We start from the raw sequence: 21,179 nt of genomic DNA, 5'->3' as shown, positions 1-21,179 counted from the left end.
GTGGGATTTTATTGGTGACTTTAAGAGTCTAATGGGCTTTAATTCAGATGTGTTTTAGTTTGCGGCGTCTCCTCCAGTGCAGCAACAGCTCTTACTTTAATTTTAATCCGTCTAAGCAGGTTGGCTTTGAACTCCTGCTGTGCTGCAGAGTCGACGTTATGGTTTGAACTTTCCCTCCTTCTCCGGGCTGAAACTCCTCCGGGTTTTTCTTAACTGTCTGTCAACCTTCCTGCTGCTCACTGATGAGTTATAGATGTCAGAAAATGTGCAGCTTTTAATCTTCTTACAGGCAAATTTAAGATCTTTGAACGGCGTGCTGATGACATTGGTGGCTTAGCCCAAACTTCTTTATCCAGTGTTTGTGTCATTATGAGGGACTGTTTGTTATTTTTGAGAGGGGAGGGGGTTGCCCAAAAAGGGGGAGGCATATCAAATATTTTTTTTGACAAGGGAACCAGGGTGACGCCAACTTCTGCAATGACTTACAGAAAAATATCATCCCTGGCGCAATTTACTTTAGGAAATGTTCAACAAAATATATAGGCCTAGTTGTTTATATAAGTGTGATTTGGAGTAATGTAGAAGCCTATTTAAAACAGAGGAGATTATAAGATTGTTTCCTTGGCAGCAAAGGTCATAAAATGCTTATGATGTAAAAAAAAAAAAAAAAAAAAACACTTCTCTTTACTCTTTTCCTTTAAACCCACTTTAGCCTGATTGTCCTTTTTAACCCAGAAAATGGTGAATTCAGCTCAGCAGGCCTCCGTGTCACCATCAGGCAAATTCCCCCTGACACAGAATTAGATTATCAGACTAACGACGCCAAGTGAAACTGGGCTGACTGATTTTTACTGGTGAATGACACCATTTTTTAAGTAGTAAAATCAGAACAGAGGGGTTTTGTGAGTGTGTGTGCATGTGTGTATGTGTGTCAGACGTCTGTTTATTCTGAAGAGAAAAGCCAGACAGAAAGACACGCTGGTGGCAAGAGCAGGAGAGGAGGCTATCTTTTACCAGCTTATTGCAGGAAGAATGCATTTTTCATTGTTTTTGGACAATATTGCCCACTTTTGAGGTTGAGCGTCTCGCTGCTGCCTGAGTTTGATGCTTCACGTTTCAGTGTTTTGACTGGAGAGACGTCAACATGATGGACCCAGAGCTCAGGTACCCGGAGGTGAGGTGTCAGTCCGCGCTTATTTATAGAAACCAACACGCTGTGGTTCTCATGGAGGGTTTTGAGTGAGTGTTTTGGCATGTGGGGCCTTCAGCAATGGCTGAATATTTTTAAACAAAAACATCCTAAAGTTTCCTTTCATGGCTGGAGAATCAATGGAGAGTTTACGTTTTATCGTAAAGCCCCAGGAGTGTGTGCCGCCTCCTGGGGGAGCAGAGGCTCAGAGAAACAGAAACTCATCCTCTGGGATTTTTAAAATGTGTCAGACTGTTGTTATACGTCGAGTGAGCGTTGAATGGGCTGCAGAGTGTGCTTCTGTGAGATTTGAATGCAGGATGATGAGGCTGCATGGAGCGCAGTTTAGCCAATGGAAAAACAGGAGACATTCGTCTCAGCTGGCTTTTGTTTTTCAGCTGAAAAGATCTTTTATTGAGGACATATTGGAGCTCCTAAGCTCGTAATAAAGAAAAAAAACATGAACAAAATAAGAGATGATTTTTCATAGAGGAGGTGGTGTCCAAAAATAAAAACATTTACAATGCAGCATAATTTTATTAGCAGTTTTTAGTTGTTTTTGTAATTTATCATTTAATTTTTTAGTTTATAAAATGTCAAAACTAGGGATCGACAGATTATCAGCCTGGCTGATTATTGTGGTTGCTGGTTATCTGTATCTGTTTTTTACACACACATAAAAACTTGCAAACGTAACGTATATGTGGTTTGCAGAAACTTTTCCTGGCGATTGGGAAAATAAAGACATCTGCAGTCACACTCTTACGAAACTGAAATGACTCAGGAGTCTCTCCAGGCCAAGACGTCACACAGTAAAGCCCCATCGGCACAGTTTGTTTTTTGACAGTCTCTCTCCGGATGCTCGGCTGACTGAAGCCCCAGCAGCCGGGGCGTGCAGGCTGGTTATTGGGTCAGTAGTGGATCTTCCAGTCCTCAGTCCACTGAATGTTTTGGTTGGTGTGCCATAGCTTAAAAAAGTTAAGTTTTGAGTTTGTCTTTTAGTCATGGGCGCTTTTCCTAGCGTTCCTGTAAGGCTAACACATTTGTTACTTGTTCTTGATCTTGAAAGCTGCGGTTTGATTTTGGAAAACCTGTGTACAGATTAAAATATATTACCATGGAAATGACTGGTATGCTTTGCAGGTGCATGGCTTTCATCTGCCAGCTGCACCACACTCCCCCACACAGCGTATTGTCTCTGTGCCTGTGCTCTTTCTATTTCTATAAATGAACATTAAGGCCTTGAGGAGATTTAAAGCATTTGCACAGTTCAGTGTTTGAGGCCCCTTCTGCAAAACACACTAAAATATTGAATTTTACCCAAGGGGGGACATTTACGGCAGAGTGTAGCATTTTTCTTCTTTTATGATTATTTACAGATTGGAGCTTGAGTTAGTTTCCTTTCTTTTGATAGGTAAGAGATTGATGTTTCTTTTTTGTTTTTAAACTGGAGGAAAAACAGACACTTTTGAGGCGATGTAAAGATGAATTGATCGATTGAAAATTATCTGAAATACTCCTCAGATAACGTATTCTGTTTAGTATTGATTTTGTTGAGGAGTTATCTAGAAAGAAATGGCCTCCAGAGTTTGCAAAATGGTGATGAGGAGCAACATCATGTTAACAAATGGCAATGACAATTATTGTGTACAACTACAAAAATTGCCAGTGTCCATCTCTGTGTCCAGAGGCCCTCAGACTGTGTTTGAGACTGCTGGTGTATATCTTCAAGTTATATTATTAATCTGTCTTTTTATGCATCGGTTTCATTATGATTATGATTATGATTTTATTTTCCAGTTGTTTTTTTCCCCTTGTTTCTTTATACACACCTCATGCGTTATGTGTTACTCTCAAATGTTACCATTTGAAACCCTTATTCCAAAATTGTGACAAAAAGATTGCAGATTATACTTAAAGTATAAAAAATTAAAAAAAAAAAAAATCCATTGCAGAAAAATCTTCCCAAAAAAATATACACATTTGAAAAATACAGGGAAAAAAACCCCACCCAAACCTCAAAATTATAAAAGAAAAATACCCCACCCCAAGCAAAAAATTGTAATTTGCAATGTAATTAAAGCTGTCAAAAATTAGTACCAAGTATAATACTTCCCTCTAAAATGTAGTGGAGTAAAAGTGACAGGAGAAGAAGATAATCAAGAAAAGTACAGATACCTTGAATTCATATTTGAGTAAATTACTTAGTTACAGTTCCTGATTTTGGGTAAGTACTTTTCTGTTCCTCTAATTCAGTCCACACTGCATCCAGCCGTGTAATTAAGTGACCACGCAGTGAAGCACTTTTCCTGTTTTTTCCTCACTTTAACCTGCTCTTATGAGGACTTCACCTCACATCCTTCTGGGTCAATTAACCCACTTAGGAGTCTTTGTTATCTAAAACACACTTTTCAACCAAACCTCAGTGGCCCCAAACTCGGAGCCCTGCAGGCGTCCATCCAGCCTGCGGGTTAATTACATTCACCTGGCGTCTCAGGTGTGAATCAGTCCCTGATTAGGCAGCGCAAGTTAAACCCAGAAGGTTTTGGAGATCCGTTTTGGCTCCTGACCCGTTAAAACAAGTGTTGTCTGCTCGCTGCTTCAGGTACAGGCTGCACATTGTTGGCAAAAACTAAAAAAAATGAGCTGGAAGATGATGCACCCGGGCAATGATCCCAGCGGTCAGAAGGTTTGGTTGTTGATAAAATTGGTGTTAGAGCGTCTTGACACAGCCGAGACGGAAAACATCCTCAGGTTGTTGTGTTGTTTTAGAGAAGGCCTGGAGGCGCAAAACTGCTTAATATTTCACAAGGAAAGAAAAATCATGAAATAAAACTGTCAGTTCAGACCAAGCATTCATGACAAGACGAACTGAAGCCTGAAACTACCTGCAATCGAGAACTCCAGTAATGAGCCCTAAAATTTGGAAATCACTTAACATTTCAGAACCTCCGGTTCCCTCATCTCAAAGTCAGTGTTTTCTTTTTTCTTTTTTTTTAATAAGCCTTAAAAAAAGGGGTGGGCCTTTGAAACTTAAAAAAAAAAAATAAGACATGGCCAAAAAATTGAAAAAAAAAAGTTAAAAAAAAAATAGGAAAAGTGCAGAAAAATATTTATTTATTTCATATATATATACACACAGTATATATATATTTTTTCTGCAACATAATTTTAAAAACAAAATTATTTAGGTGGGAGAAACATTTCACATTCTAAAATAGTTTCGTCTTGTCCCAAATATTTGGTCTTAACGATGGCTTAACCAGACACAAACATTATGATAAAATTTTAATAATTACATAAAATGTGTTCTTCCTAAATCACAAGGGCAATAAAACATAATTTGGCTGTGCAGTCTCCATACTAACAATGGCAAATGCATACTCATAGATAAACATTTGGGTAGTTTGTGTGTGTGTGTGTGTGTGTGTGTGTGTGTGTGTGTGCAAGTTCAGACTCTCTCAGAGTCCTGGAGGCTGGTGCACAAATATATACAGTGCAAACATGCACAAATGCTAGAACTAGTAATGCATGAACAAAAGCACAAGCCGGGCTGTGGTCAAAAGATTTCTGCCTCGGGGACACAAGTGAACTTCCCAAACACCAGCAGAGGTCAGAGAGGGAGAGCGAGAGATCATTTCCATGTGGTCTCTGATTCCGCTCTTTAAATATTTAATGAAGACGAGAGTCCAACTCAAGCTTGCAGGATCTTTTCCTCCCTCTCTCCTCTCCTCCACCATCATCTTCCGCCTCTCTCTCTCTGTTCATATACTCTTTACTTCTTCCCCTTTTGCTTTTCTCTGGGTTTCCGATTCGCTGCCATTTTCTTCCCTCGCTCCGTGCTCGATGACCTCGAGCCTTTCCTTCAAGACTTCATTGAGGCACAAACACTGCTCATTCAGTTTCAGTTGGGCACGCACGCCAGCGTTTCTGCAGGATTTTTACTCACTGCTGTCGTTCCTTAAAATATCTCAGTTCTCAATTTAAAGATGCGTTAGGCTTCAGAATTATGACGAGTTACAATCCAGTGATGTTAAATATGTTATTCTGAATTAAAGCATTCTGCTTAAAAGGATAATTCAGATTTTTGAAGTGGTGCTGCATGAGGCACTTATCTACAGTCTGATAGATGGGACTCACACCCAGAAGCTCGATGCACTGCTGTGGATTAGAGTTCAGCAAAATGTATTTGAGCCACTTAAAAAAGAGCAGCCTATCCCCTCCCAAAAATCAATATCAGTCTACCTGGATGCTATATTAAAAATATTTTTACTGCTTTACCTTGCTGTCAGATAGCCCTTTTCTTTGGCGCTAAATCTTTTTAACCATATGTCTTCCATATTCCTAGACAGAAGTGCAACTGTGCCGCACACTGTATGCAGAAAATAAAAAATAAAAATAAAAACTGAGTGATTATGACAGCACTGGTGAAAGTACTTTTGAAAAAAACCCCACTTTTTTAAAGATTTAAAAAATGTTGCATGCTTTTGTTTTTCTAGCTTATTCAACATCTGAACTATGACTTCAACAAATACTTCTAATTTGAAGTATATTTTATGCCTTTACTTAAGTGAAATTTTGAATGTAACGCTTTCACTTATAATAGAGTATTTTCACACTGTGGTACTTTTACTGAAGTAAAAGATGGGAGTTCTTCCACAACTGTCACACTGTTGCTGCGTCAAATTGGACAATTCCCTTAGTACACAATGTATGAAAACTGATTAACGTCACACACAGTGTACTTACTCGTGAAAAGCACACATTATGAAAATCTAGTGCTGTCTCAGATCAGATGTGCTGTGCACTTCCTGAAAATGACATTCACAACGTCTGATTGCTTCTTCTTTTTTTTTTTTTTAATAGCAAATTGCAAAGGGACAGAGCATTACTGCTAATATTTTACCCTGATTGCTCGCCTGAAGATTTTAGCATTGTATGTCTTTTAAAACCACCAATATGTTATGTTTAAGCCAAGAGAAAAGTTACATTTGCATGTGTTGTCCCTGGGTGAGCGATGTCAAGCTGCAGACCATGGTTTGGGTATCCTTGGTTTTGCAGAATCATAAATGTTGCCCATGTTTCTCTTTTTTTTTCTGGCAAATGGGTTGGTCCACCAAAACATCTGTAGTCTTGTTGCTTTTTCACTGGAGCAACCACAAGCCATGCAGCTTTTTCAGCTGCCATTTCTTAAAAGTTTGGTGTTCCCTCTCCTTCTGCAACTTTTTGGCTATTATGAGTACACCATTCGGGTAGTGCTCTGCATTTTGCCTCACTTTTGTCTACATGTGAATGCACTTCCGCATGCAAAACAGCAAGTATAAGTATGTAAAAAGAGAAAATTTTTCTTTGTGATTTTATTATATGTCTGAGCAAAGTTTTAATATTCCCAAATGCCTCATCCTTTACCTGTCATTAGGGTATAGGCTGCCTTTTTCTGCAATATATGACCCATAGATAGTAGCTAGTATTTCGTAGATAGCAGATAGTAGCATCTGTTTTCATTGCCAAGCATATTGTGTACACAACTTTTTTATCTCGCAAGCAAGCGTCACAAGTTCCATTTGAAGGTAACATGAAAACAGTTTATTAGCTTGCTAGCTGCAGCTCTAGATGGTTACACACTGTTCCCACTATCATGAAATTCATGGGATGAAATATAAAAACAGTTTTCCAGGCCTAGAAGAGGTTTGTAAAAGTTTTAAATATACATTGCTTTGGCTTTTATTCAAAATACGGTTGTAAAAATCCCATGACTTGTCGAATGCTATGTGAAATCCCTTCCTTGACTTGCTAATTTAAAATCTACTACTGCCCTCCATGACTGTTGAAATGTTACTATCACATGATATACATTGGCATGTGCTGCACCTATGATTGTTATATAGGCCTAACTAAGCCATACTTCTAGTTATGGATATTGGGTGTAATATTATAGAAGAGTTATAGAAAAGGTCTGAAAATGTGTTCATACAAATGTGTTGAAAGTTTGGAGTAGCTTAGAAATGCTAGCTATGTTATTATTATGTAAAGTTCAAGCATCAGCCAATTGATACACATAGCAACAGTAACCAAGGGGAACCAGGCTTTTGAGCGTCCTTGTGGGAGCATTTGGTCCCCAGAAGTGTAGACAAACACAGAGGAGACTCATATCCGCAGGCTGGTTTGTCTTTTGCCGTCCACTGCTCCATCTTTTAATTCTCTTTTCATTTCCCCACCTCGTCTTATCATCATTATTTTTGGATAGTGGGCAGATGTGTGTGTGTGTTGTTTATGTTTGTGTGTGTGTGTGTGTGTGTGTGTGTGTGTGTGTGTGTGTGTGTGTGTGTGTGTGTGTGTTGGCCAGGGGTTTGTGTCTTCTGGGCTTTCTTTATGACACCTATCAGTTTGCATCCAGTCACTTGGCAGCAGGAAAGGCCAGCTGGTTACTGATCTGCCCGATTGTTTCGCTTCATTCCCCTCTGAAGGGATTTCAGTCTCGGTCTGGTTCATTCTCTGATGACACACACCACTATAATCCTATAAGTTATTTCCCAGGCATATTCTCATACCAGATATCGCAGAGGAGCTCTTCAGTCGCTGAAGTGATACTGTAGGAGCAGTAGAGTGACATCATCAGGGGTAAAAATACCACAAAGTGCAGGACACAGGCGCACTGTATGTCCCTATGGGAATATTATTCTGCTACACAAAAACTGATTCACAAACTATAAATATCAATAGATACCATCTAAAGAGATGATGTTTTTTTTGTTTTTGTTTTTGTTTTTTTTAAAAAGCATTTGTCAGTAATTAGATTATTTACACCAGACACGATTTTTAATTTAATTAACCTTTTATGCCTGAGAAAATTGGCCAATTAAAAACAAAAAATAAAGCTATGAGAAAAAAGATTCCCTGAAAATTTAAAAAAGAAAAGTTTCTTTGTTACTTTTAATTATACAATAGCAATAAACAAACCAGGACATAACCTGAAATAAGTGCTTAAAATTAAACTTGTAAAATAAATAAATCTATTATCATTATAATTAGAAATATCATTTTTTGGATATCTTTCCCTAGTTATTTATTTGGAAAAAAAAAAATCAAAATCAAAGCATGAAATAGCATGAAATAAGTGAATGTTACAAGAAAAATTGCTGAAAATTGATAGCAGCTAAAATATGTTTAGACTTAAAAAAAGAAGATTAAGGCACTGACCTGAAAAGGCTTATATGGTGTTTATAATTAGTTTTCCCATTTTGTTTTAAATTGATTTTATTTATTTATTTTTAAATAATTTACTGTCTTTTTTGCTTCATGTCCAAGTCATTTTTATGTCAACTTTTACCAATTCTTTTGCAATTCGTGTAACATTTCTTGCAAAGTTGCTCATTAGCATTTTCCCCCAAATTTTTAAAAGAAATAGTGCCAATTTTCCCAGATGTCAAAAGATTTAAATGCTTGTGAAAGCCTATACTTTATTACTCAAGTACAGTTGTACAGGGACTGCCGATATGATTTTCAGCACCGCGGACAGCGCTCCTTTCACTGTAACAGATTCAGTGTTTCAGCACCAAGGACAGCGCCAAATGAGAGAAATTAGTCCTTTTTGTGCAGCGGAGAGACAAAAAAGACACCTTGAACCTGTCGAAATTACCCAGAAATTTGAAAAAGTAACACCGGATGTTGATATTTGTTAACAAAATAAAAGCACATGACAAAATATTTAAGAATTAAATCATTTTTCACTGTGGAGTGAATCTAAAACTGTTCCACTCCCCTAAAAAGAAAAGAAACAAAACAAAACACAGTATAGAGTAGCTTTTAGAGTAATTTTATGGTTGGTTTTCTTTCGAAAAGAAACACTGTGACTATCTTGAAAGTCAAACCCGGAAGTCGTGTTCGTCGTGATACTCTGCAGCTTGCCGCTCGCGCCGCTAAATTGACGCGCCGACAGGTTTGGATGTTATTACCGGGAGAGCGAAGGACCGTGGCTCCGGTACAATGACGGCGTCCAAAGATCCGACCAAGAAGAAACCGAAAGAGGGGCAGCAGGATGAGGTATCCAGAAACAAACATTATTTCTGTTCATTCAGCTGTGATGGTATAAATGTGCTCTGTGAGGACAGTCATCCTGTAAGACACGTTACAAGGACATTAAGAAGAAACTATGGTTACGAGATGCGCTCAGCTGGCGCTCGTGCACGCTTAGTATATGAATGGATTATTATGGGATAATTACTGACAATGCAATAAACTACAGCAAGGTCCTAAATGATTTTCCTGGGTTTTGGTGTTTGTCTTCATGGTGCATGTTGATTTAAGGATTGTAACTGTAGATTGATTCTTGCTCAGTGAAAACAGTCAGTGCACAGGCTGTTTATGAGAATTATGTGAAAATAACTGTATTTTACAACCTTAAAATCGTTTTCAGCTCATTTTCTAAACTGTCCTATGTTGTGGCATTAATTTCAGGCTCAGTATATTCTACTTGTCCATGCCGAAGTTAGGGTTTATGTCTTAAGAAAGTCAGCATATAGTGATGATTTATAGAAAAAAAAAAGATAATTTTACAGTTAAATGCTTTTTGGTGGTGTTTTTTTTTCAGCAAGAACAGCAGTAGAGGGTTTTTTTTGACAATAGGTCTGGGATTTTCCAGCCGTGTTTGTAGCACAAAAGCAGCTATATCCTAACACAAGTTCTGGAGATTTCCAGCCATGTTTGGAGAGACATAATCAGGTGTTTTTTTAAGCAAAGGGTTGGTGGATTTCCTCCCTTGTTTGTAGCAACAAAAGTGGGCTTTTCTCAATGCAACTTCGGTGTTGGTGGTGAGCAATAGCAAATGTTTTTTTTAACAAGAAGTCAGGGATTTAGGTATTTCTTTAACAAGAGGAAAAAATTCAGCTGTGCTTGTTGCAACTAATGTTGGCATTTTTAATGAGAGTTTGGGATATTTCCATCTAGTGACAAAAGCAACTGATATTTGGACTTTGGGGCATTTTGGTCATGTTCGTAGTGAGAAAAACAGATGCAGGTTAACAATAGTTAGGCACATTTCCAGCTGTTGTCTTTTTTAAACATGAGCTTGGGGAGTTTCCAGCTTGTTTGTAGCATGTTCTGGACATGTTTAGGTGTGATTATAGCGAAAAAAAACAGGTTTGTTCTTTTTTCATAAGATATAAGGGATTTCTTTGTTTGTAGCAACAAAAGCAAGTATTTCTCTATGTGACTTCTGGACATTTCCATCCGTGTTTGATGCGACTAAAGCAAATGTTTTTTTTTTGTTTTTTTTTTACAAAAGATAAGGGATTTTGTATGAGAATTTTTCCAGATGTGTTCGATGTGACTAAAGCATGTATTTCTAAACACAAATTCTGGACATTGTGTCCATGTTTGTACGACAAAAGCAGGTATTTCTGAACGACAATTCAGGAAATTTCCAGGCGTGTTTCTAAAACCCAAAGCGGGTATATTAAACAAGTGTTTGGGACATTTCCAGCTGTTTTTGTAGCAACAGAGCAGGCATTTTTATAAGAGTTTAGGTAATTTCCAACTGTGTTCATGGCAACAGAATGTTTTTTTTAATGAGGTTGTGACATTTCAAGCCGTGTTTGTGGTGAAAAAGCGGGTATTTCTTAACCTGAGTTTGGGACGTTTCCAATTATTTCAGTCTCAGTGTGTCCAAGCCTAAACTGAGATTTTCTGTTTTTAGGAAGTCAACTGTTGATGATTTTGTGTGTGTTTAAACAGGTGTGAGATCTATAATCTCTTCATAATCTCATATTGTGTGATGTGCCACTCAGATAAAGTCATTATCTCTCGTAGAGGAAGGCCTGGCTGGACCATAATCACATGCAGCTGGCGATTTCCAAAGCATGTTGTACAAGGTTTAGAGCACAGATGCAGTAAAACACTATAAATACACATATGACTGGCTAAATAGGCCCAATTCTATACTATAATAAAATGAAAAGCGACAGCATCAGAAAATCAGTTAAAACAAAGAAATATGCAAATTTTAATATAGTTTGGGGACATATATGAAATAAAGGATTTGGGGTTCTTCCCTAGAAAAATTTGAGCATCATTTAATTCCATCCATTTTTTATATTCCAGTAGTACATATACTTTTTAAAAAAGTAGTAATATACGTTGTGGGTTGATCCAGATTGAGTTTAGGTTTGTAATTTCTCTTCTTCGGATCCATTGTTTTTTTTTGTTTTGTTTTGTTTTTATTTTTACTTTCTTCGTCATAGCCTGAGATGTTGTTTAATTTTTGAGCATTTTTCAAACCAGGATTAGGTTGGTATAAGCAGGTTTGGGGATTTTTTATGGAATGCAAAAGAAATAATCTTTTTTGAGATAATTAACTGAATTAATTTTAATTTTAAGTATAACGTTATTATAAGTACTAATACAATTTTCTGGACTTTTTTTGTATTTTTTGGAAAGTTTTCTTATAATCCTTCCCTGTTTTTTATTTTTTATTGTTTTATTGTTTTCTTGACTTTCTTGATGTCAGCCACTTAGTCTTTGATTGTTTATGTTTTTATCGCTGTAATTCACAAGACACACATTCAATTCCCTCACTTGATTTTCTTTCCACCGAAGTGAGTCTGATCAACAGACTGTTGCAGCAAACTGCATCTGCTAAAGCTTGCTTTTATGCAAGCACACACACACACACACACACACACACACACACACACACACAGAGAGAGTCTTTGCACACCACTGGGCCATCGACTGCTCTCTGAGTATTAGTTCAACATCTCTGAGCTAATTCTCTGCATGCTCGCTGTGTGTGTGTGTGTGTGTGTGAATCCTTTTTTCCTGCTTCATTAATTAAACCGTTTCCTCCTCACTCAGCGGTACACGTGATACAGATTGTTCTGGACACATTTGTGCATCTTCTCTTGATGATTATCGTATCCTACAGTTACACTTAAGTCAGTACTATATAGTAGTAGTGTAGTAAATGTACAGTATATATGATGTTACATAATGTTCTTTAGTAGCCGGTATCTTTGTAACCAAAAGGATTCAGGCTGCGTCCAAAGATTTAGAACAGTTCACTTGCCAGTGGAAAATGTTGGCATTTTACGTATTTGTTGATGCGGATATGTGTTTTACAAGTATTTGGGCTGAGGTTCTCATCAGGCGGAGGAGGGGACTGTGTGATGCTTTGACCAGCCAAAGTGGGTGTCTTTTTTTTTTTTCATAAGAGTTTTTTGGGGGGTTTTTTTAACAACAAAAGCAAATATTTTTTAACCAGAAATCTGGACTTTTCCAGCTGTTTGTTGTGACTCAAGCAGCCGGGACAGTTTTGAGACATTACTAGCCATGTTTTTAGGGACAAAAGCATTTTGACATTTTATATTTTTTGACAAGAGTTTAGGACATTTCAAGCCATCTTTGTAGTGACTAAAGTGGGAATTTTTTTAACGAGAGTTTTTGTTGTGGGTATTTTTTTTTTTTTTTTTAAAGTTTGAGACATTTCCAGCTGTGTTTGTAGCAACAAGCGCAGGTATATTTAACAAGAAATCTGAACATTTTGAGCCATGTTTGTAGTGTTTTAAAGTGTTTTATTTGACTCATGTTGGGACATTAACAGTAGAGTTTATAGTGACAAAAGTGGTTGTTTTTTAAATGAGAGTTTGGGACTTTTACAGCTGTATTTGTAGTGACAGCAAAAAACATACAAACATGATGTTTTACATGTTTCAGCATTTTTGCTAAATATGAAATGTCCTGATGTTACATTTTTTTGGTTTGCAAAAGTGCACCATGCCAAAATGTATACTGGTGATTGGGTTTAGAATATATATCACAAATACTGCACAATATATTTAGTCATTTGTTTAGATTAAGCAAATAAAATACAAAAATTTAATTAGTAAGATATAAGCTTAAACAGAGCCCTGCCAGCTGTTTTTAGCGTTATGCTCAGTTAAGCAAACCAGCTGCTCTTTAGATATTTAGTATTAAATATTTATGCTAAATATCCACTAAATTAGATATTTTAATATCATATGTAATGCGTATTCATGTTGGTCGATTAATCCTCTCAACTAACTCTGAGCAAAAAAACAAACGAAATTTTTTTTTATTAAATTCCAGCTATTTTCAAGTCCTTGTGAAAATTTGGGATGGTTGTGAGTTTGACAAATTTTATTTGTCTGGAAATTGAATCAACCAAAGGGCCACAAAGTCTTTTTTAACATTTTTCAGCAATAACAAATCCCTGAAAGCAACAAGTGGTACTCGTTCACCTCTCTCAACATGGAGTTTAACCAGCGGAAACAAGTGGTGCAGCTAAAAAAGTCAACATTAAATCTGACACGTCTGATGTGTGCGAGAGGCTTCACACTGTCTTCTTTGATGTATCACTCTGTCTTTTTCTCAAGCTCTGAAGAATGGCGGGCTAAACACCGTATGACAGCTACCTATTACAGTTCCCCGCAGTGTCGCTGCTGGAAATCTCCTCCACGCCCGCTTTCTCGCCGAATTTGCCGTTAAACTTAAAGCCTTCCTTGCATCACTTTCTCTGTTTTTTAAGTCGTCAGGTAACTTTCATCATCCCAGCCTGAAGTGAGAGCGAAAAGATGAGTCCGGTTGAAGTGATGTAACCCTGTAACTTTTTGACAGCCAGGTCAGAGATGCTACAGATTTGGATGTCGTTAAGAAAATCATCTGAAAGGCTGAAAGTGTAAAATAAAAAGCTCAAGTTACATTTTTCATGTCAAGCCCAAGTGTTTTCTTTTTTTCTTTTGTGCAGAAAAAAAAGCTTTGTACTCTGATGGCTGTTTTTACTGGATAATCACGGCTCTGTCTAGACAGGATAAGCTGCAAAAGTGTCTGTCTCCTTTCACTGTCCAGTTTTATGAAGAGCCAAACTGCAAAAATCGATTCCCTTTTGGTGGTTGAGTGAGACGACTGCTAACAAGTCTGCTAGAATCATCGTGTTTACGTCCTCCACCTCATAAAAACATGAAGTATCCCCTCATATTATTCTGGTTATTCAGACAATAGAAAATAACAGATGTAATCAGATATCAATTTTTAAATGTGATGCACTGCTGGCTGTTTTTTCTGTGGAGTTGGGGAGAAATAATACAGGATTATAATAATCTGTCAGCCCAAATAAAATGGACTGAACAAACGGAAAAAAAGAGCAAAAACAATGAATACTAACTGAATGCTTCTCTTTGCAAGTGTGTAGGTTTCATTTCAACACTGGAGGATTTGGGGGAACGCAATCAGAAAATTACAAGCATTAAGCACTCAGCATAACTAAATATTGAGTCGGGCATGCTGCCTGCTTTCACCCCTGAAATTTACATCTATGCTTTTTTGGTGTCAGTCCTTATGCGTTTTTCTGAAAATAGCACATGCAACAGACTCAGGTTTATCTTTTTGTGGCAATTGCAGCGGTGGACAAAGTACACAACTCTATTGAGTAAAAGTATAGATACTCCTGCCCAAATATTACTCCAGTACAAGACAAAGTTGCTGAATCAAACCTTAAATATTCAAACTACTAAAATCTCAATGCATTGTAGTATATTGTCACAATACATTTACAGATCTTCACAACTCTAAACTAACCGACCGACTGGAATGACTTGCTTATAACATGTGAAATAAAAAAGCCAAATGCAGCCCAATCTGCACACAAAGACCTGCATGATCAGACTTAGTAGTAGTGGAGTCAAAAGTACAATATTTGTTTTTAAGATGTAGTGAAATCAAAATAATATGTTTCCTAACACTCAAGTAAAGTACTGATACTCAAAAGCTTTGCTTGCTGAAGTAAATGTACTGTAAATGTTCTTTTCCAAATTTTGTAATACTTGTTTGTGGTCTGTTTTACAGATTTAAAAAAAAAATCTTAAAGTTAAAATTGTATTCATTTTAAAATCATAATTCTGAGTCAGCATGATAAAACGCTAAGAACAACAATGTTAACTTGCTGATGTTTAGGGACAAAAAAAACTTAAGCACTTAGGGATTTATGTTTTTTAGTTTGGCTGAAAGGAGGGGCATGAAACTTGAAATGCGGGGTTTCCCACACGTGTTGGCCTAAGATGATTGAAACATCTGCCACCACATATTGATTTTCTGTTTTTGGAGATGGAAAATATATATTGTTTGGTTATTTATAGCAAACGAAGCACAAATTTAGAGAGGGGATGCAGTCTGACACAAGTGACACACAGGCATTTAAAAGAAAAATAAAGCGTTTGCTGTTGTTGTCATCACAGTTGGTTGAATGCAACAGTGCTAACTTGTTTGTGTGTCTGCAGGAGTTTGTGGACGTCAGCCCGCCGCAGAGGAACTGGAAGGGCATCGCCATCTCGCTGCTGGTGATCGTGGTGGTTTGCTCGCTCATCACCATGTCTGTGGTCGTCCTCACACCTGGTAGGGCGGGTCTATACGTGCTCATTTACTGCTGTGCACCTGTCGGTTTGCTCTGTAGTGATAAAGCTGTAAGAATTGACTTGTGTTTTGTCCCAGCGGAGCTCCCCGGCAGCAGCAAGTCCGGGCTGACTGTGGCCGATCTGTACAAGCCAGAGTTCAGCGTCCATGACCCTGAGGCCACGTGGATCAGCGGTGAGTACCGCTAAGATAACGAGGAAAACAGGAGAAGTGATAAAATACATGAGTATCAACTATTTTCATTTTGCATCAGAACAGTAATCCTTTACAAATGCTCCTGTGCTCCAGATGCCTTTCACAAGTATTTAAACCTTTGAACACTGAGCATATTGGTGCAAATTCTTTCAAAAATATGGGAAAAAGTCAGTGAGCAACTTGGTGATAAATGTTTCACAAATTGCAAGAAATAAGTAGATTTAGAAATGTATTTATTTTGATTGAACTAGGGAAAAATGTCTGGAGGAAAACTGTATTCGTCATTACCATAATTACATATCTAAAATTATATTACAGAATTTCCTAGGTCATTTCTGTGAGTTTTTTTGTTTTTCTTGAAGGCTCACAACATTTTTACAAGTAGCTAAATAATCTAACAGTACTTGGACAAAGTGTGAGATCTTTTTAGTTTAACCAAAAAGCAGCCCTGAAATCAACATTGCTAAACCCACCAGACTCCATTTAAATAAACAGTCATTTAAGCATATGCAGAGGCAGCACATTTTCACATCTAACTGGGTGAATTGAGGGTTTATTTTAACCAAAACAGAATTAGTGATTGTTGGAACAACTAAAAGACGAAACCAAGACGATTATATGATTTTTATTTTGTTTATATCAGCTTTAAATGAAGTATGTTTTACCATGCTAGAGTTAATGTTTATTTAAATGTAGTCTGGTGCATTTGATAATCTGAGATTGTCTGTGGCAAAAACAAGCACTTTATTGGACGTGCATTGACGGAGCAAACATGCCCGGAGTGTTTACATTGCAGCCGGCTGCTGTCACTTAATACTGAACCAACTTAATAAACTTATGTTCTCATGAGTCACATAGACACAAGAGAACAGAGTCCAGGTTGAAAAATACACTTTAAATCCTGATTTTCACAGTCAGAAGCGTCACAGCGTTGCTCTAAATGATGAGACTGATGAGAAATTGTGAAAGGAGTCACCGGATGTTTTTCTGTAAACGTTGCAGCAATGTTCTGCGTCTCGTGTCTGAAAAAGGGTTTTTTGATTGAGAGTCGTGCTCACGCTGAGACTCCTCTGCTGCACCTCATGTCTGCCGAGAGGGAGAGGCATGGAGGTGATGGAGCTCAGGAGGAGATTCAGGAGGTGAGGACAGCTTGACATTGTGAGGACAGAGTGATGGTGATGTAACAGGCAAACCAAACATTGTGACTTTGAGGACAAAGTGACGTTTGTGAGACACAGTTTGGTATTTTTATCTTGTGAAAACGAATATATTTGTGCTATTTTGTCGGCTGTTGTTCAGGTTGGATGGAACAGCTGGTCGCGTCTGGCAGCTACAGGAATTTAAAATAGTTTCAGGTTGGACAGCTGGTTTGAAATCAGCAGGGTTTTTACACCTTTACGCTCATTTCTCGCTGAGAGTAACTGCTGTGTGTCGAGGCGTTGATTGTTAAAGGAGGCAGGATTTAATCTCGCCAAAATAAAGGTCTTCAAACTAAAAAAAATAATCACCAACTAGATTCAGATTGATTATTTAGTTGTATTTTTGTTGATCTAGGATGGACATGATCCTCCTGTGAAGGATGTAAACAAGTTCACAAGTTCAGAGCTCCGTGGGAAGTGCGTTAATAAAAAATGAGAATCCCTCCACCTGTGGTTTTATTTCACACGGGCAGTATAACTTAATATATATTAAAACCATTTATTCATCAAGATCTTAGTGTACTAAAAGAGCTGCAAAGTTACAGTGAATTCATCAAGGTCGCAGAAATCCTTAAAATACAGAAAATTTCACTTTTCCTTTGTCTTGTTCCTTAAATATATTTCTTCACCTTGTTATTCACAGTAAAAGCTAATCACATACACAGCTAGACACTTTTGGGGGAGTTCATGATGCATTTTTTAATAAATGCTTAGGGACTGAATTTGCAGTATAATATGTACAGTTTATTTAAATATTTATTTTATGTTTTAGTTGTAACAGAAAAATGTTAAACAAAATTACATCACATATTAAATTTAATTAGATTCAAATAAACAATGTTGTAAAATTACAAATGTAATAAATCATACTAAAAATGTAAATAGTTCACATTAAAAATGAATTAAAATATATATTTTACTACACATAAAAAAACTATATTAGATTCAGTTACATTAAAAAATGCATTATGATATAAAAGTAAAAAAAAAAACATCAATTAGTTAATTTAATTCAAATAAACAATGTAGTAAAATAAAATAAAAATCAATAAAACCAAACTAAACTGTAGATAATTTAAATTAAAATTGAAAATTAAAAAATAATAAATTAAGGTACTATTAATAATTTAAATTTGTATTTTGAAATGAAAAAAAAAATGTTTGGGCATTTAGGAGCTACTTTTTAGGATGTTTTGTGAACACGACCCCTTATCTTTTGTATATTTATTAAAAGTCTCTCTGTTATTTATCATAACACATGCATCAGGTGATAAACTGATGCATACTGATGCAACTGATCCTAAACTCCTGCTGATAAATCCCAACACAGATGGCCTCGCAAAGTCACGTTGAGTTAACAGTCAAACGTCCTCCCACCCTGTGATAAACCATCGTCAAGCTATAATACGTTTATAACGATAAAAACAACACCGCTTATCGGTAACAGTGCGAAATGGTCACAGGAAAAAGACCCCAGCTTTTAGTTTGATCTGTCTTTCAGTAGATTAAATTAAATATGAAATCCATTGAATTAATGAAAAGCCAGTAAAGTTGAATCTTTAAAAAAGAGCTGAATGAGAATGAGCTGGATTATCTGATCCTCTTTTGCTAAATTATTCCTGAGACTTCAGTACGTGCAGATACAAACCCACAGTGTGCATAAAAAGTACTCAATAAAATCTACTGAGCATCCCTAAATTTCATACTGAAAGCCAGAGGAGTTAAAATACTGCATTAGAGTAGCACACTGTTGTCGATGTCCAAAATTTTGTCCATTTCCAGTAAAACTTCTTGTAAAAACATTATTTGTGTTTTACATGCATATTAAATATACACTTGCAGCTTGTTTACAGGCGCTTTTTGGTCTCTGCAGCACTAAATCTTGCAGATGTACATCCTAAAAAGTGAGGCATCAGAATATATTGGCATTATAGGCTTCTGCAAACCACAAATACACCTGGGTGAGACGTCTTCCAAACTGCAGACCACTGTTCAAAAAAGGCAGAAATGGTTGTTTTTTGGTGAATCTTTGCAGTGTTTTCAAGCTGTGTTTTAACCGCTGAACCTGGGTGTTTTTTCCTGAACCTTCATGGTGTTTCCAGCTGTTTTTGTGGCACCGAATCTGGATGGTTTTTATAGAACTTGGCTGTTTTAGAGGCAGATTGTTGCATTTTGCACATTTGTGATTAGAGGCACACTGCAGTGTTTCCCAGTGGTGTTTGCATGTAACCTGGCTGTTTTTTATTGAAACCTGGCCGTTTAGCAGCACATTTCCCACAATGTTTGTGCAGAAACTTTGTGTTTTTAGCGGCACATTGTTGGGTTTCCTAGTAGCCTTTTGGCACCAAATCTGTTTTTTGTTGTTTTTTTTTTTACAGAGGGTATTAATAGCAGCACATTTTGGATTTTCTCAGCTGCAGTTGAGGCATCAAACCTGGGTGTGTGTTATTGACACATTGCAGCATTCTCCAACAGTGTTTCAGCCATTGAACCTGGGTGTTTTTTACAGTAACTTGGTGTTAATAGCGGCACATTGTAGCATTTCCCAGCAGCATTTGTGGCACTGAACTCGGGTGCTTTGTACTGACACTTTATGGTGTTTTTATTAGTGTTTGTGGCAACAAACCTGGCTGCTTTTTGTGGGTTCTTTCACATAAACTGTCTGTTTTGTGCCACTAATCAAGGGTATTTTAAGCCATTTTATGATCTTTTCATAACCATAACCAAAGGATTTTTGTGTCTAAACCTAACCACACCTTCAACACAGACCTGAAAATGGGAGGTTTTCGGCATACCCATGACAAAATAATGCACAAATGTAACATATACATTGTTTTCAAAAACAGACTTACATTTTTTCTGGCGATTGGGTTGCATGTTGTCAGATTTTGAAGGAGGACATTTACACAGTAGCTAAATGTCATCTGATTGTCTTGACTTTGAGCAAAGGCTTCAGACAGATGTAATATAACATTAGCAGTAAAATGCAGTGATTTCACAGCTGGCCAAACATTTCTGTCCCCACAGCAAGAGGAAGGTCTCTTCTACTTGAGTTCCCTGACCTTCCTCCCCGGTCCTGCTCCAGGCCACATCGCCCACACCTCCTCATTACATTTCCTTCACATGTTACGTAAGACCGAGGTGTTACAGCCTCGATCTGTGACCGAGGGATTCATTTTGTCACCGTGCATCGTTCCCCCACATGTTCTTAAGTGCAAATGCAGAGAATCTCAAATGTCCGTGTTGTTTAACTGGCACCTCGAGAGATTGTGTTTGCATCTCGGAGATGGGAAAAAAAAGATGAAAGAGGAAAGAGAAAGAAAATAGCAGCTATGGCTGGAGGAGCTGAGCAGAGAGAGGGTTTGTTGACAACATGACAGCTAGATTATAGCTTTAATGGTAAACACAGGGAAGTAGATGACTAAATATATCCGTCCTGGAGACTTGCAGGGAGTGACAGAAGGACAGAGGTGGCGGGAGACAGTGAGAGATGGCTCTCCTGCTCTGGATATGAAACAGAGATCCACCGCCTGCCGCGTCCTTCGCTTCCACAGGGAGATAATACTAATGACTAGTCCTGTGGCCTGTGGCTTCTCATTATGGACTCTGGTGGGGACATCGCACACACACACACACACACACACAGATGTAGGTATTAGTGTGCTTGTGAGGACCTTCCTGCACTCCCTCAAAGCACAGACACACACGGTCGATCTAAACAAAAGCTCTCGACTGAATCTGTTTTAGTCTCAAGCAGTTTGTAGAATTACACATCATGAGGCGTTTAAAGCAGCTATAATAAATATTTTCATATTAAAATTGAGTCACATGGGGTCGTCCAGTAGCTCAGTTGGTAGAGCAGGTGCCTCGTGTACAGAGGCTGCGTCCTCGCCACAGCAGCCGTAGGTTCGATTCCGGCTTTGGCCCTTTGCTGCATGTCATCCCCTCTCTCTCTCTCCTCCTTTCAAGTTTAACTGCACTGTCAATAAATCCAAAAAAAGCTAGAAAAAATAATTGGGTCACGTGGATTTGCATGAGCCTGCAAAGAATAAACACCAATTTTTGCAATATTATGACATTAAATTAGCAGCTTTGAGCTAATTGTTGGGTTGTTTTTGTTGTTTTTTTATGGGGCCGTAATGCTACTGTTTTGGTTTACCTCTCTCATTTTCATC

The 21,179-nt window shown here is 37.6% G+C and overlaps 1 protein-coding gene across 4 annotated transcripts in view; it reads left to right on the top strand.

The window, feature by feature from the left end:
- Positions 1–21,179, top strand: part of LOC121963071 (inactive dipeptidyl peptidase 10-like) — a 72,630-nt gene that overhangs the window by 17,768 nt on the left and 33,683 nt on the right. For 2 of the 4 annotated variants that reach the window (XM_088074457.1, XM_088074454.1), the window contains 2 exons: positions 15,478–15,592; positions 15,689–15,784. In XM_088074457.1, coding sequence (XP_087930583.1) covers positions 15,568–15,592; positions 15,689–15,784 — 121 coding nt within the window. In that variant the 5' untranslated portion in view covers positions 15,478–15,567. Of the gene's footprint in view, positions 1–983; positions 1,175–9,112; positions 9,233–15,477; positions 15,593–15,688; positions 15,785–21,179 lie in introns of those variants that run through there. The other 2 variants (XM_088074456.1, XM_088074455.1) reach the window with 2 other exon arrangements.

Source organism: Plectropomus leopardus, chromosome 24 (assembly GCF_026936395.1).
Source record: "Plectropomus leopardus strain MGB_pleo_1.0 chromosome 24, ASM2693639v1, whole genome shotgun sequence".
NCBI classification, from domain to species: domain Eukaryota; kingdom Metazoa; phylum Chordata; class Actinopteri; order Perciformes; family Serranidae; genus Plectropomus; species Plectropomus leopardus.
Note: the sequence above shows the minus strand (reverse complement) of the source record. Positions and strands in the feature narration are given on the sequence as shown.